This window comes from Arachis ipaensis, chromosome B07 (assembly GCF_000816755.2).
Source record: "Arachis ipaensis cultivar K30076 chromosome B07, Araip1.1, whole genome shotgun sequence".
Lineage (NCBI taxonomy): Eukaryota > Viridiplantae > Streptophyta > Magnoliopsida > Fabales > Fabaceae > Arachis > Arachis ipaensis.
The window spans coordinates 3,732,816-3,746,890 of NC_029791.2; the positions used below are offsets into that span (position 1 = coordinate 3,732,816).

Sequence of the window (14,075 nt, forward strand, 5' to 3'; positions counted from 1 at the left end):
TTCCTTTTGCTACGTTCAATAATCCATTATGAAGAATTAATCTTTTACCTACTAGGATAATGAGTGCTGAAAAAAATTCTAATGGAATATGCTTATGTTGACCGAAATTATTAAAGCATATGCTCAAGTCTTTAATATGAATACGCACCTGTGTTACCACGCAAAAGGTATATGAATACCGGAGATAGACGCAAACCTTAGAGAAACATTGTAAAGAGTCTCATCAAAATATTGGATTTTAAAACATTATGTAACATTTAACCTTATATCGTGCTCTAACTTTGCCAAAATACGATACAAATAGGATATATATTAAATTATAAAATATAAATAAAATATATATTAAAATAAATTAAATTATAAATATATTTATATATAAATATATGATAACTAATTTAGTAATTAATCTTTTATGTATATGTAACGTTATTTTTTTTTCCAAAAGTGTAGAAGTTTTTATTATTTACAAGGGTGAGTAGTCTGTTTTTCTACTATCAAGAAAAATAATATATTTTTAATTTTTAACAAATAAAGAGTAAATATTCAACTCAATTTTATGTGTATTTTTTGGTTTATGTTTGATCTAATATGATCTAGTTTAGCCTGATAAAAAATAAGTTCAAATTCAAACTATTTTAAGATTTAAATTTTTTAATAGGTCATGTTTAACTCTGTAAAATAGTTTGTTTGTCCCGTTAAATCGATATAGACCTGTTAAAATATATAAATACATAATTTTAATATATTAAAAAATATAATAGTGAGAATTTAAATTGGTATCATTTATTTTATTTAAAAACTTTATTTATTAGACAATTTTTTCTTATATATATATATATTACTTGATTATTATTTTATTATTTTTAATTATCAGGTTTTTAAAAAATTTTAGGTGATCCTATGTCACTCTATCTTTTTGTGTTGTGTATGAAGAAATTGTCATGCTTTATTAGTCATCAGGTTGATTTGGATTTGTGGGAGCCAGTTACTGTTTCTAAAAGGAGATCAAGAATATCTCACTAAATATTTGCGGATGACTTGCTTTTATTCTATAAAGGTACAAAGAGACAAGTGCAAGATGTGATGTTGGTTTTAGAGATTTTTTACAAAGTATCTGGGATGAAAATTAATGTGGATAAGTCTAAAGCACTTTGTTCCAAGAATGTCTCTGCAACAAGGAAAGAGCTTTTCACTGGAGTGTCCTCTATCAGATTTGTCCAGGATTTTGGTAAGTATCTTGGGTTACCCTTAGCCATTCTAGAGTGACCCATTCAGCTTTTAATGGTGTCCTGAATAAGATTCGGAATAGACTAGTAAGCTGGAAATGGAGTTTACTCAATTGGGCAGGTAGACTCTTCTTGGTTAATTCCGTTGCAGCCACTATTCCCACGTACCAGATGCAGGTCTCTATTTTTTCTAAAGAGATCATTAGTAAACTGGAGTCTATGATGAAGAATTTTCTTTGGAAAAGATAAGTTGATGGAAGAGAATTAAATTTTGTTAGTTGAAAAGTACTAATTACTCCAAAAAAATATTGAGGTTTGGGGATTAGAGATCCTTATTGTGTGAATATTGCTCTTCTTGAGAAGCTAGTTTGGACTTCTTTTTTTTTTCCATCAGCCAGACAAGTTATGGGTCCAATTGTTGGATGCCAAATATCGATCATCTCTATATAACTGTTTTGATTATTCTAAGAATAAGGGCTCTCCCATTTGCAGGAGTCTTTGCAAGGCTTGGGAAGTGTTGAAGGATGGGTTTGCTTGGTATATTGGAAATTTGAACCATAATTTTTGGTTTTCTAGTTGGAGGAGAGAAGGACAGTTATCTAATGAGATAGATTATGTTCACATTTCTGATTCAAACATCCGGATATAGGATATCTGGTCGATTGGTAGGTGGCATTTGGATACTCTTTATTCTCTTTTATCTCAAAATCTGAAAGATTACAAGCAAGTTCGGAAGTGGGTTGGTATTGGTATGGGTCTGTCAAAGTCTAATGACTCATGCAACAGTTACTTGTAGTTGTGTAAGTAGCTGTTTGGTTGGGAGGAGCGGGAGAATTGGCTTTGGTTTTGGCACCAACTTGTTCCGGAAAAGCACAAGTGTTCGGCTTAGCTATGTCTTAAGGAAGCTCTTCCTACTGCAAGTTTTTGCTTTAGAAGAGGGACGTCATCATCAGATAGGTGCCTAAGATGCCTTTCTAGCTAGGAATCAGTTTTACATTGTATTCGAGATTGTCCAAAAGCTCAGCTTGTATGGCATATGTTGAATATTTCTTGTCATCCTTTGAATTTGAAAAACTGGTTCTTAAATCATAGCAGTGAGCATCCGTTCAGGTTCTTTTTGGGACTTTGAAGGATATGGCAAGTAAGGAATAATGACATCTTTAATCTTCATGAGACTTGACCTCTAGAAAAAGTAATTTGTCTAGCTTTAGCTTTAGAAAAGGAGTTTAAGAGTATTTTTGAATTACAACGTATGTCCTTCCCCTCTATTCTAAGTGTAAGTGGTTATTGAAATCCCCTATCCATTGGTACCTTGAAGATTAATTGTGATGTTAGTTATCATGGTTCTGATAATAGTGTTAGTTTTGCTTGCATTATTAGAGATTGTAATGGGAGTTAGCAAATGGGGTGTTTGGGAATGATTGGGAGTAATAGTATTCTTCAAGGAGAATTGTTTGCTATTTGGAGATAATATCTCTTAGCCTATGATGTGGGCCAACGAGATGTTATTTGTGAGACGGATTGTGTGGAAATGTTTAATCTTGTTACTAATCACCAAGATGGTTTTGCATTTATTGATTCGTTGGTGCTCAAAATAAGGGATATCATGCATTGGAATTGGTGTGTTAACTTTCATTTAATTATGAGATATGCAAATATGGTGGCAGACACCATGACAAAGATGACAATGAGGTTACAACTTCATCAAGTGGATGTTTCTTTTTCTTGAAAGAAGTTGAAAAGTAATCTTAAACGAAGTTGTCCCTCTATTTAAGTAGTTTTTTTGTTTTTCTTATTTTTTTTGGAGTAAATTACTATTTCTACCCACGAAAGTTGAAAACGCTGACATATCTACTCATAAAAGAAGGAAATTACCATTTGTACTCATGTGATATGGGTCTGCACAACAAAATTATCCAAACACTAAAAAATCACCTAAAATCTCTAAATTACTCTTATCTTCACCACCACTTTTCTAATCTCAAATCTCACCATCACCCAAACTCTTATTTACCACCACTCTCATCCCCAACTACCACCACCATCACTGCCGCCATCCAAAATCCGCAAGCTTCCTAGACGACCTCCCTCCACGCAATCTCCGCTCTCAGAGGCAGCTTCACTCACCATAATCACCTCCTTCATCCTCCGTCGCACGCCACTCTCAAATGGCTCAGCCACCTCTAGTGATCTCCAACTCCCCTAGATCGTCGCTGCCAGCTTAGTCCCTGCCAGATCTACTCCTTCTCGCCATAAACTCAATACATTTTCTAATTCAGAATTTCTACTACTCAACATCCATTTAAAATATTCAGAAACAAAAACTCTAGATTTACAATCAAAGCTTCTGGATCTAGTACCAACCTCCCTGGATGTAGAATCAAGCTCTCTGGATGAAGGCGGTTGTGCATGGCGCGCAATAGACTCGACTGAAGAAGCCGACGATAGAACCCTTTGAACACCCGTGTCGCACGACAAACGGCCAGCAACAATGCCGTCGTGAAGCAGAAGCTGAGCAAATAAGGAAAATAGTTCTATTTACCTTGATGGAGCAATAATGGGAAAAGGCGAAGATCTCGGATCTATGGGTTCCGACGCGAACTTCTGATCGTGGCTATGCTACCACCACTCAACGGTGGTCTTCTCTTGGGACCGGAAAGATGAGACGCGAGGCCACGGATGACGACGAGGCCACCAGAAAGAACAATAGCACATAATAGAGAGAGAGAAGAGAAAAGGGGGAGGATGACTCTCTGGAACAGAATTTGGTCTGAGAAGGAGTGAAAAGGAAGAGGGAGGAAGACGATGGTAGTAGTGGTAGAGACTGGAGAGAAGGGTAGTTTAGGAATTTCATTTAATTTTTTAGGGTTTGGATAATTTTACTTGCAAAAGCCATTTTTTATGGGTACAAATGATAATTTTTATCTTCGATGGGTAGATATGTTAGTGTCTTTAACTTTCGTAAGTAAAAATAGTAGTTTACTCTTTTTTTTAACTTATTTAATTAAAAAAAATTGTTAATATACCGAATTTAATACTCAATAAATAGTATATAATAGGTTACAAACCAAGTTTAAGTCAATAAATTTTATTGTTTACCTGATCTATTAAAAATGAAACTTAATTCGGTTGATTTTTTTGGTTATGGAAAAGGTGAAGGTGTTGTGCTGGGTTATGGATGATGGAGGTGCTACACCAATTTGTGGGACAACTTTTTACTCAGATTTAGTGTTAAGAAATCAGATCCTCCGAGTTCTTTGTTTTTAAGTTTTTGGAAGCAAATCGGAGGATCCATTTTGCATGGAGGAAAGATCTAAAATTCACATAAAATAAATCGGACCCTGCAATTTTTCTATAATCAAAATTTTTTTTTTACGATTTACATGAAATCGGATGATCCGTTTTCTCTGTTAATTTACTTTTTGAATTAAGTTTAAAAAATCGTTGGGTCCAAATTGTGCCTGACACCACACCAATGTTAAACACCACTCCTCCCTATATCTAAGTCCAGCACCAGCTTTGCCTCTATAATCAAATTAAAAAGCAACTTAATTCCATCTGTAGTCATTATTCACACATAAACCTAAAATGTAATTCGATCATAATTTATTAAATACTTTGGATTTATGCTCCATCCCTTTAACCAATGATCAATGATTTACATTTTCAAAAAATTCTCTAAGGAAGTCACTATTATCTTACAATATTTTTTTTTGAAAAAAAATAATAATCATAAAAAATTTATATTCATAATTTCTCAATAAATATTTTCCTTTTCCCCTGTAACTTGTACTTGTTCCCTCCAATCATTTTCCTCCGTTTTCTCTTTTCTTTTCTTTTCTTTTCTTTTTTCCGGGAAAATCACTGTCACCTCTTTGCTTGCTCTGCTTCTCCGGCGGCACAAGAAGAGGGAGGAAGTTCAGCTTCGAAAGGAAATAAAAAAACAAGAAACATTTAATCTCTGCTTTTACGAAAGCTCTTCACTTTCCATTCAAATTTCCTCTGATCATCACTCTTCTCCATGAATTGTTGAAGGTAACTCTTCTGATATACTTCCTCTCTGTTTTTGTACTTATCAAGCTAATCAGTTGATTCAAAAGTTTTAATCTTTTGTTTAGATTTTAGTATTTTCATGCATGATCGGTTTATCTAGCATGTGGGTCTTCACTAATTTCTCCAAATAATTAGCTTGAGCTGTCGGTGAGGAAAAAGTTATATATATATTTTTAATTTATTGGTCTAATTCAATCTAAAAGGTTGTATAATTATGCATGTGGTGCCTTGTGTATATTAGATTTTAACTAGATTGGTGTAGGAACTTGGTTTGTGTAGTTTAAGAAGTGGTGGTGGGTGGGGAATTGAATAATTAGGTCTGGGGCCAGGTGGTGTTGGTAGTTGTTATGATTAATCTAAGTCTATAACTATAGCTTGGTTGAGCTAAGTTGGTTTCGTTTTCTGGGTTGTATTTGGTTTTGACCTCTATGTTGACTTTGCAGTTTCACCCTTTTTGTGAAATGTTGAATGTAACGAAGTGTGAAAGTGGTGTTGATAAATGTGGGTTGTGCCTATAGAGATACAAAATGATTAATAATTGTGGCACTTTTCAGAATCTTTTTGTTGACTTTGAGTGATTTATGTAATGATGTCTTACTTACTATTTAATTAGGAAGTGATTGGATTGGATGGACAAACATTCTGGGGATTCTGCGCCAGCTCATGGTGCCACAGGTGCTTCCTCTTACTCCATGTTTAATGCATGTGTGTGTAGTTGCAAGGACATAGAGATTTGTCTTTAAACTAGAAAAAGAAATAAAATTTCAGCTGATTTTATAGGTTCATCTGGGATTTCCTCACTTAGTGTTGGTAGAAAGGTGGGAAGCAGTGCATGGGGAATACCACGCGGCACTGCTGCATTTCATGCATCAAGTGACACTAGCTTGTTCTCCAGTTCGCTTCCTGTTCTTGGGCATGAAAAGTGTAAGCTTGAGACACTTTTAGTGATATCATAGACTGGAATCACCCAGAATGATTGTTTGACCTTTTGTGTTTTCTTTTTATTCCCAATATACAGTAAATTTGACTGGTTCGGGACATTATGATCGATCTGCTGATGATAACTGGCCAAGATTAGGGAAAGTTCATAAAGATGATGTGGGGCAAGATGCACTTGAAGATATGGAAACAAAAGCAGTTGGAAAGATGCTTCCTGATGATGAAGATGAATTGTTAGCTGGGATAATGGAAGATTTTGACCTTACCAGGTTGCCGAGTCAGCTAGAGGATCTGGATGAGAATGATCTTTTTGGAAGTGTAGGAGGCTTTGAAATGGATTTTGAATCCCAAGAGAGCCTTGGTATTGGTATATCAAAGATGAGCTTATCCGATGGAGTTCCTTCAACGGCTATCGGTCAATATGCTGCACTGCCAAATGGCGTTGGAGCAGTGGCCGGGGAGCATCCTTATGGAGAGCATCCATCAAGGACCTTGTTTGTGAGGAACATCAACAGTAATGTGGAGGATTCTGAATTAAGATTGCTATTTGAGGTTTTTAATTCTAACTCAATCCATCCACTTTATCTATTTCATAAATTTTATCTTTTTAATTAGACAATCATACATTGTTTTTTTTGGTTTGTTTACAACTTTCAAAGCTCTTTTCATTTTTTCTTATAGCAATATGGGGATATCAGAACATTGTACACTGCTTGCAAGCATAGGGGTTTTGTAATGATATCTTACTATGACATTCGAGCTGCTCGCACAGCAATGCGTGCTTTGCAGAACAAGCCTTTGAGAAGAAGAAAACTTGATATTCATTTTTCAATTCCTAAGGTTTGATTCACATACTCTACCTTAGGTTTGACTAATTATTCATTGACATTATCTTTCATCTCTTTTTCTTCTGGTTTCAGGATAACCCTTCTGAAAAGGATATCAACCAAGGAACACTTGTAGTATTCAATTTGGATCCATCAGTATCAAATGATGATCTTCGCCAAATATTTGGGGCTTATGGAGAAGTCAAGGAGGTAAAACTTGAATTGTGTGTATGTTTTAACTTTCATTGAATTGTTTTTATTTAGAACTGAACCTAAATTGTATCTAATTTTTCTTCTCTATATCTTAATGATATTCTTCTTTTATTAAAAAAGAAAAGGTCTAGCACTTAAGAGTACTTGTAATTTGATCTTGAAATTGCAGATTAGGGAAACACCACATAAAAGACACCATAAATTTATCGAGTTTTATGATGTTAGAGCAGCAGAGGCTGCTCTTAAAGCATTGAATAGAAGTGATATTGCTGGAAAACGTATCAAACTTGAACCCAGCCGTCCCGGTGGAGCACGTCGAAAGTAAGTTAGTCCACAATTTTAGTTATCTTTTTTTAGTTAGTTTTGGGTTGGGGTGCTGATATTGTGTAATGAATGTTTATTGTAAATTGCAATGTCTCATAGTTGGTTGTATATTATCTCTTTTAGCTTGATGCAACAATTGAGTCAAGAGCTAGAGCAAGATGATGCTCGAACTTTCAGACATCATGGGGGTTCACCTGTAGCTAGTTCACCTCCCGGTAAAATATGTTATCTTGAAATTCAATTCTCTTTCTGGTGCTACTATCTAATTTTATAATTTTGAAAGTTATGTTCAAATTAGAAGCTAAGCTAGTTGGTACTTTTGCTCAGGTAACTGGGCACAATTTGGTAGCCCGGTTGAACATAGTCCATTACATTCTTTTAGCAAAACCCCAGGTTTGAATATTGGCAGCCCAATGAATACCAACCAGATGTCTGGATTGGCTGCAATTCTTTCGCCACATGCATCAACCTCTTCAAAAATTGCACCAATTGGAAAAGACCCTGGAAGAACTAATAATCCAAATCCGATATTCGGAAGCTCTGGACCAATACAAGGAGCTGGCTTTCAGCATTCTATGTCCTTCCCTGATCAAAAAGTAACCGCAAGTCCTAGGCCTATATCTACTGTTGGCGAATCAAGTTCGAGTTCTTCGAGTATTGGAATGTTGTCTGGTCCTCAATTTTTGTGGGGAAGTCCAACTACCTACTCGGAACGTTCAAACACATCTGCTTGGTCTTCATCATCTCAGGGGCTTCCATTTAATTCTAGTGGACAAAGGCAGGGTTTCCCTTATACTAGTCGGCACAATTCTTTTCTTGGTTCTCACCTCCATCACCATGTTGGTTCTGCTCCATCTGGTCTTACTTTCGATAGGCAGTTTAGCTACTTTCCCGAGTCACATGAAACTTCAATCAAGAGCTCAAATGCATTTGGGAGTTTAAATCACGGTGATGGGAATTTCTTGATGAACATGGGTCCTCATGCATCTCTAGGAGCTGGTGTTGGCCTTTCAGGAAATGCAACCGAAATTGGTTCGCCTAATTTCAGAATGATGTCACCACTGCCTAGACATGGTTCATTGTTCCTTGGAAATGGTTCATATTCTGGACTAGGAGCAGCTAACTCTGAGTTGTTAACTGAACGTGGTAGAACTAGGCGACCTGATAATAATGGGAACCAAATTGATGGCAAGAAGCAGTACCAGCTTGATCTGGACAAAATTATGAGCGGGGAAGACACAAGGACTACATTAATGATTAAAAACATTCCTAATAAGTAAGAACTGAAAAAGTATCATAGCAAAGAGATCACTATACTAGCAACCTGAGTATTGTGGTAACAGTAAGTGATATATTTAGTAATGTTTTTTTACCTATTGTGATTAAGGTACACTTCAAAGATGCTCCTTGCTGCAATTGATGAGGATCACATGGGAAGCTATGACTTTTTGTATTTGCCGATTGACTTTAAGGTATACATATCCTATATATATATGTGTGCTTGATGAAGAAAATCGTTATGCGACATATTTATTAAAGTCAGTTCTCTCTATTGCAGAACAAGTGTAATGTGGGCTATGCTTTCATCAATATGGTGTCTCCTTCACACATCATCCCCTTCTATAAGGTCTGAGTTCTATCCAAGTTCTATCTATTTGGAAATTTGAGGCCATATGATTATCTCTATATATATTTGTGTGATATTGGTTTGTGATGTAATTATATTTGTAATTTTCTCTGCTTTACTAAAATTTTGAGACATCAGCCCCTTCTACAAGTTTTAAACCCTAATTTTCAACATCAAAAGGTCACATTTTTTGGCAACTATATTCAACTAAACTTATACTTGTACGGGATTAAGATGGATATGTATTTTGAAAAAAAAAAAAAACTATTTAGTATATAATAATTTGAGAAATATTAGGTGACCAACATTTTTTCGTTTTATTAACATTACATTTGAACTAACAGTAGCTAACTCTCATTGTTAGATGAAAAAAATATTTCTCTAAAAAATTGATGAAACCTGTGCTGCTCTTAAGAAGTTTGCATGATTGCAGGCATTTAATGGGAAGAAGTGGGAAAAGTTCAACAGCGAAAAAGTTGCTTCACTTGCTTATGCGCGAATCCAAGGAAAGGGTGCACTTGTGACACATTTTCAGAATTCAAGCCTAATGAATGAGGATAAACGGTGTCGGCCAATTCTCTTCCATTCAGAGGGCCAAGAGATTGGTGACCAGGTTCTGTTATAAAACGTTACATTCGATGATCAATCATTTCTTCTGTCCATATATCGTTTAAAAGTGTTTATCTGACAACTTTTCCGCATTCTATCCAGGAACATTTCCTCTCAAGCAATTTGAATATATGTATTCGTCAACCGGATGGGTCTTACTCAGGTGATTTGTTGGAGAGCCCGAAGGGCAATTCGGATGAAAACTAGAGAAATATTAACTAAGATATTATGTTCCTAGCCAATAATAAATGTGGTTCTAGGAGTGCTAACTAGTGCATAGCTAATCATCATAAGGTGTACAAAGCTAATTCGTCGAAATAGGTGGAAAGAAGTGTTTACAAGACTAAGGGTTTGTTCGCGAGTTTGAGTTTTGGAGGGAAAGGGAGGGAATGGGTGGAAGGTTTTCAAGAATAAAATAGAGTTGTCTTTATACTTTAAACACACCCCTTCCTTCCTTTCCTCTCTAAAACTTGAGCTCGCAAACATACCCTAAGAAAAGGAATTCTAATATGTTAATTGTTCGTAACGATGATCGAAAGCGAAGAAGAAGAAGAAGAAGAGAAGTTTGTTAATGTGTAGATAGGAATTGTCATTTAACCGGCGGAAGAGAATAACCATGCATGCCAGATTGTGCAGGATGACTACTCAGTTTGGGATTTGTTATTTGTTTTCTTTTTTGGCCATCCTTTTGCTGTGGTATGCAAAATGTGATTAATGTTCATATGGGTTGGGAGGGAAGATTTTCAGATGAAAAAGATAAGTTGTGTATAGAAGGGATGTAATTAACTATTCTGTGTCCACTGTTGTCATGTAACAAAAACTGTTGAATAATGACTTGTATATATAATTGTATTTATTTTAGAAATTGTTACCAAAAATTTATATGCTTTATACCGTTCTTTGTTGTTTAAAATAATGTTATTTCTGTTTATGTTATAGATGAACAATGATTGTTCTTTTTCAAATTTTAGGTTATAATGAAATAATTATCAGCATGTTTTCCCAAAACTAACTAGTAACAAACTCAGAACATATTATAATCATCAAATTAAAATTCAAATTATAGCTTCTTTGATTTTATTGTTTTAGGAAACTACATGCCTTAAACTTAAACTGTAACAATAAACGGCAGTCCGGTGCACAAATGGTATAGGAAAGTTTTCAAGTATATCGCTACACTGGTGTTTTAATAAATTTTAACCGTTAACCTTAATTATATATATTATATATATTTTTTATAATTAAAATCAACGGTTAAAAATTATTGAAACAGCATTGTACCAATACACTTGGAAATTTTCCAATGGTATAACGTAGATAGCCTTAATAATTGCATAGATTCCGCCACTTAAAACCAACGAACATGGAGACAACTCAACTGATGCTTTGAGATTTCTCTTCCTATCAATAACGAAGAAAAATATGATTGAGCCAAAGTTAGATATTTGTGTCATACACATTGAACCATGGACTCCCAAATTGTTGACCATAGATGTGTGCTTAAACATTAAGATACCATAGTTCAACATAGAACTTATCCATTTTCTGACTCAGTTTTAAATCTGATGTGTTTTCTGTCATTTGTAAGTGTCGCTCAGCTACTTTCTTAAATGAAAGTTTTTCTTCTATAAAAAAAAAAAAAAGAAAAGACGGATATGATTGCATTGATTGATGGGGTCTTATGTTAAGAGTTGACAACCACAACTTAGTTCAGATTACATCCAAAGCAAGAGGAAATTCACACTTTTCACTGAGTTGAGAGCTAAGATAGGATATTAAACTCAAGTGAATGGAACATTATTAGTTTTTAAGGTAATGTTTGCCTTCAAATTTGTAGAGCATTAGCAATGGAGCCAGCTAAACTCAACACTTCAAAAGGAGCTTTGTTTCCTATAGCTTTCACAGTAAGGGGGCAAGAATCTGTGATCCAGAAGTGGGTAAAGGCTTTCTCCAAGCTTTCTGTATGTTGAGTCAAATGGCAACAACATTCAAATATATGTACATGATTTTGAGAAAGTATAACGTGTGTTACATGATGCCATGACTAACCGTTTTTATGGAGGAACCGGTCCCACGATTGGTTAGGAAATACGCCATGGGTGACATAGGCACTCACCTTTGCTGCACCATGAGCTGCTAAAACTTTCTAAGGGATATCAACAAGAAAAAAGAAAGTAAGAAATGACAAGTTGCAGAATACAGACATCCATTGCTAATGCTATCTAGCATTCTCACATGGAGCTTTTGCTTTCCTCAAATTCCAATTATTAAAACCCGGGGATGGCGATTACTTAACCATTTACCTGACATTCAATCAGAGTGCTGCCGGATTGGACCAAATCATCAACAATGACAACATGATGACCAGTTGCATTGCCTTCCTTGACCCGAACTATCCTCTTGTCGCCCTCACGAACCTTGTTACATACCACCTACCACTTCGAAAGAATCAGACACTCATAAAAGATGAATTATAACTTAAACAGCTAGATTTTCCACAGAAGACACACCACTGAAAAATTATCGAACTGCTTGTGGAATCGCTTCCAAGCACCATCATCTGGAAATGCTATAACAACCTAGAAACAACAAGTTCAAATTCAGTATATTAGAAACAACAAGTGAATCACAAGCAGGGCAATGTACCGCACATATAATACAACAAATACTGCAAAGATTCAGGATAAAATGCAACAACTCTCAGGAGTACTCACATTATTAGCATCCGGAAGCTGACTCAGTCGTTGCTTTAAGAGAGGAATACCAGTCTCAAACAAGGGCAGAACCTCATCCCCAAAATAAAACCTCTCCTGCATGAATTTTAAATAAATAGTACAAAATAATAGAGTGAACAGATGCAGCATATAGAAATGAAAGCAAAGAAACTATACATATGTTGATATGCAATGTTCAAAAAGCCACAAGCTGCCATTAACAGTAATAAGTATCAACCCTAAAGATATCAAAATTCTAAGAAACATATAATATCCAAGAGTTCATCCTGTACTTAACAGATAGAAGTTTATTTACTGTATGGCACCAAAAATCCAAAAGGCAATGTAACCATGCATCCAACCAAATAAGTATATCAGCAAAAAACTTAATAATTATTCATAAAGACCTTAACTAAAGCAATTTTAGGTTTAATTCATTAGCAATACAAACCTGCAAAGCATGAATATCATATATGACCAAACTGGTTGGGCCACCTCTCGAAATTGGGATGTTTGACAACATCCTTGCAAGGGTGAAGGCAGTTGCCACATCACCTTCTTCCTCCATGCGCTCGAAGGAACCGGTTGGAAAGAACGGCAACACCAATGTGAAGGAAGCAACAAACAGACGAGGGAGCGCATATATGACAGAAAGCTGCTCAAAGACATGTGCAGGAGAGCTGAAAGATGCCAAGAAAGCAACATGCTGACCTCTGAGCTCTTCTGCATTGTTTATATATATGTTTGGAAATCCATCCGCAAAAGACCTGAAAAAAAGCATAAATCTCATCACTTTTTCTTCAGTTTTAGTTCTTAAAACAAAACAAAAGTCCATTTTTTTTTCCTATCATTTATGCATAGAAACATAGTAATCGTTGGTGATCATCAACCACTGATCAGAAACACTAAGAATCATGATAATAAGGCAAAAACAAAGAAACCCAAAATAAGAAATGGATAAAAAAGCAAAGAAAAAGTGCTTTTCAGAATGAAATAGATTAAAAAAAGAAGCTGAGATTGTGGGAACAGAGAGAAAGAGACCTCCATTTGATATTCTGGAGAATGATGTGATCACAGCGAGCAGCAACCTTGAGAGCAAGGTCTTCACAGTCAAGTGAGTAGAAGAGATTGACAGGCTTCTTTGAGTTTGGAATGGGTGTGGGAACTTTCCCTTTCTCTATTGCCATTCCTTAATTTTATCAAACACAAGGTGGGCACTCGCACAAAGATTTTGTTTCAGACTCGCTGACTCAAGTAAACTCCTTACGAGTCTATTACTAAAAGCCGAAGGGCTTCACCAACAAATTAATATGGTTCCATCATTTTCTTTCTCTTAACAAAATAAAAATTGGATTTTTTTTTGTCAGGGAAAATGGGTTTATTTTTATGAAGGCCCTAATGTCTCGCCTGAACTGGGCTATGTCCATTCAAACCCAAATCTATCCAAGACAAAAAATAATACCAAATCTACTTCAAAAGGACATTAATCTGCCCCAAAAAAATGACAATAAAATTGTTCAAATCTTCAATACAACATAAAATA

General features: G+C 35.4%; 2 protein-coding genes across 3 annotated transcripts; one reads left to right on the plus strand and one right to left on the minus strand.

Moving 5' to 3' along the window:
- Positions 4,998-10,683, plus strand: LOC107609023 (protein MEI2-like 2). 2 transcript variants are annotated; one of them, XM_016310841.2, is made up of 13 exons: positions 5,000-5,261; positions 5,893-5,954; positions 6,060-6,203; positions 6,298-6,770; positions 6,900-7,058; positions 7,139-7,255; positions 7,428-7,579; positions 7,706-7,797; positions 7,910-8,858; positions 8,970-9,054; positions 9,141-9,209; positions 9,643-9,822; positions 9,921-10,683. In XM_016310841.2, exons 2-13 carry the CDS (start codon positions 5,909-5,911, stop codon positions 10,023-10,025), a joined length of 2,571 nt encoding a protein of 856 aa, XP_016166327.1. In that variant the 5' UTR covers positions 5,000-5,261; positions 5,893-5,908; the 3' UTR covers positions 10,026-10,683. The 2 variants fall into 2 exon arrangements, with proteins under 2 accessions (XP_020962684.1, XP_016166327.1); XM_021107025.1 differs by lacking the exon at positions 6,060-6,203 and having other exon boundaries at positions 4,998-5,261.
- On the minus strand, positions 11,454-13,832 carry LOC107609500 (ribose-phosphate pyrophosphokinase 4). Its single transcript, XM_016311492.2, has 7 exons — positions 13,574-13,832; positions 12,984-13,299; positions 12,533-12,628; positions 12,329-12,397; positions 12,122-12,250; positions 11,868-11,964; positions 11,454-11,777 (listed from the first exon to the last, which is right to left on the minus strand). The coding sequence occupies exons 1-7, from the start codon at positions 13,717-13,719 to the stop codon at positions 11,644-11,646; spliced, it is 987 nt and encodes a 328-aa protein (XP_016166978.1). The 5' UTR covers positions 13,720-13,832; the 3' UTR covers positions 11,454-11,643.

Excerpts from the sequence above, each read along its gene's own strand:
- LOC107609500 (XM_016311492.2), bottom strand. The coding sequence starts at position 13,719 with ATGGCAATAGAGAAAGGGAAAGTTCCCACACCCATTCCAAACTCAAAG. Across the intron at positions 13,300-13,573 it reads CTCCAGAATATCAAATGGAG|GTCTTTTGCGGATGGATTTC; the intron begins GTCTCTTTCTCT and ends GCTTTTTTTCAG. Across the intron at positions 11,965-12,121 it reads GCACTCTGATTGAATGTCAG|AAAGTTTTAGCAGCTCATGG; the intron begins GTAAATGGTTAA and ends GATATCCCTTAG.
- LOC107609023 (XM_016310841.2), top strand. The coding sequence starts at position 5,909 with ATGGACAAACATTCTGGGGATTCTGCGCCAGCTCATGGTGCCACAG. Across the intron at positions 8,859-8,969 it reads ATTAAAAACATTCCTAATAA|GTACACTTCAAAGATGCTCC; the intron begins GTAAGAACTGAA and ends ATTGTGATTAAG. Across the intron at positions 9,210-9,642 it reads ACATCATCCCCTTCTATAAG|GCATTTAATGGGAAGAAGTG; the intron begins GTCTGAGTTCTA and ends GCATGATTGCAG.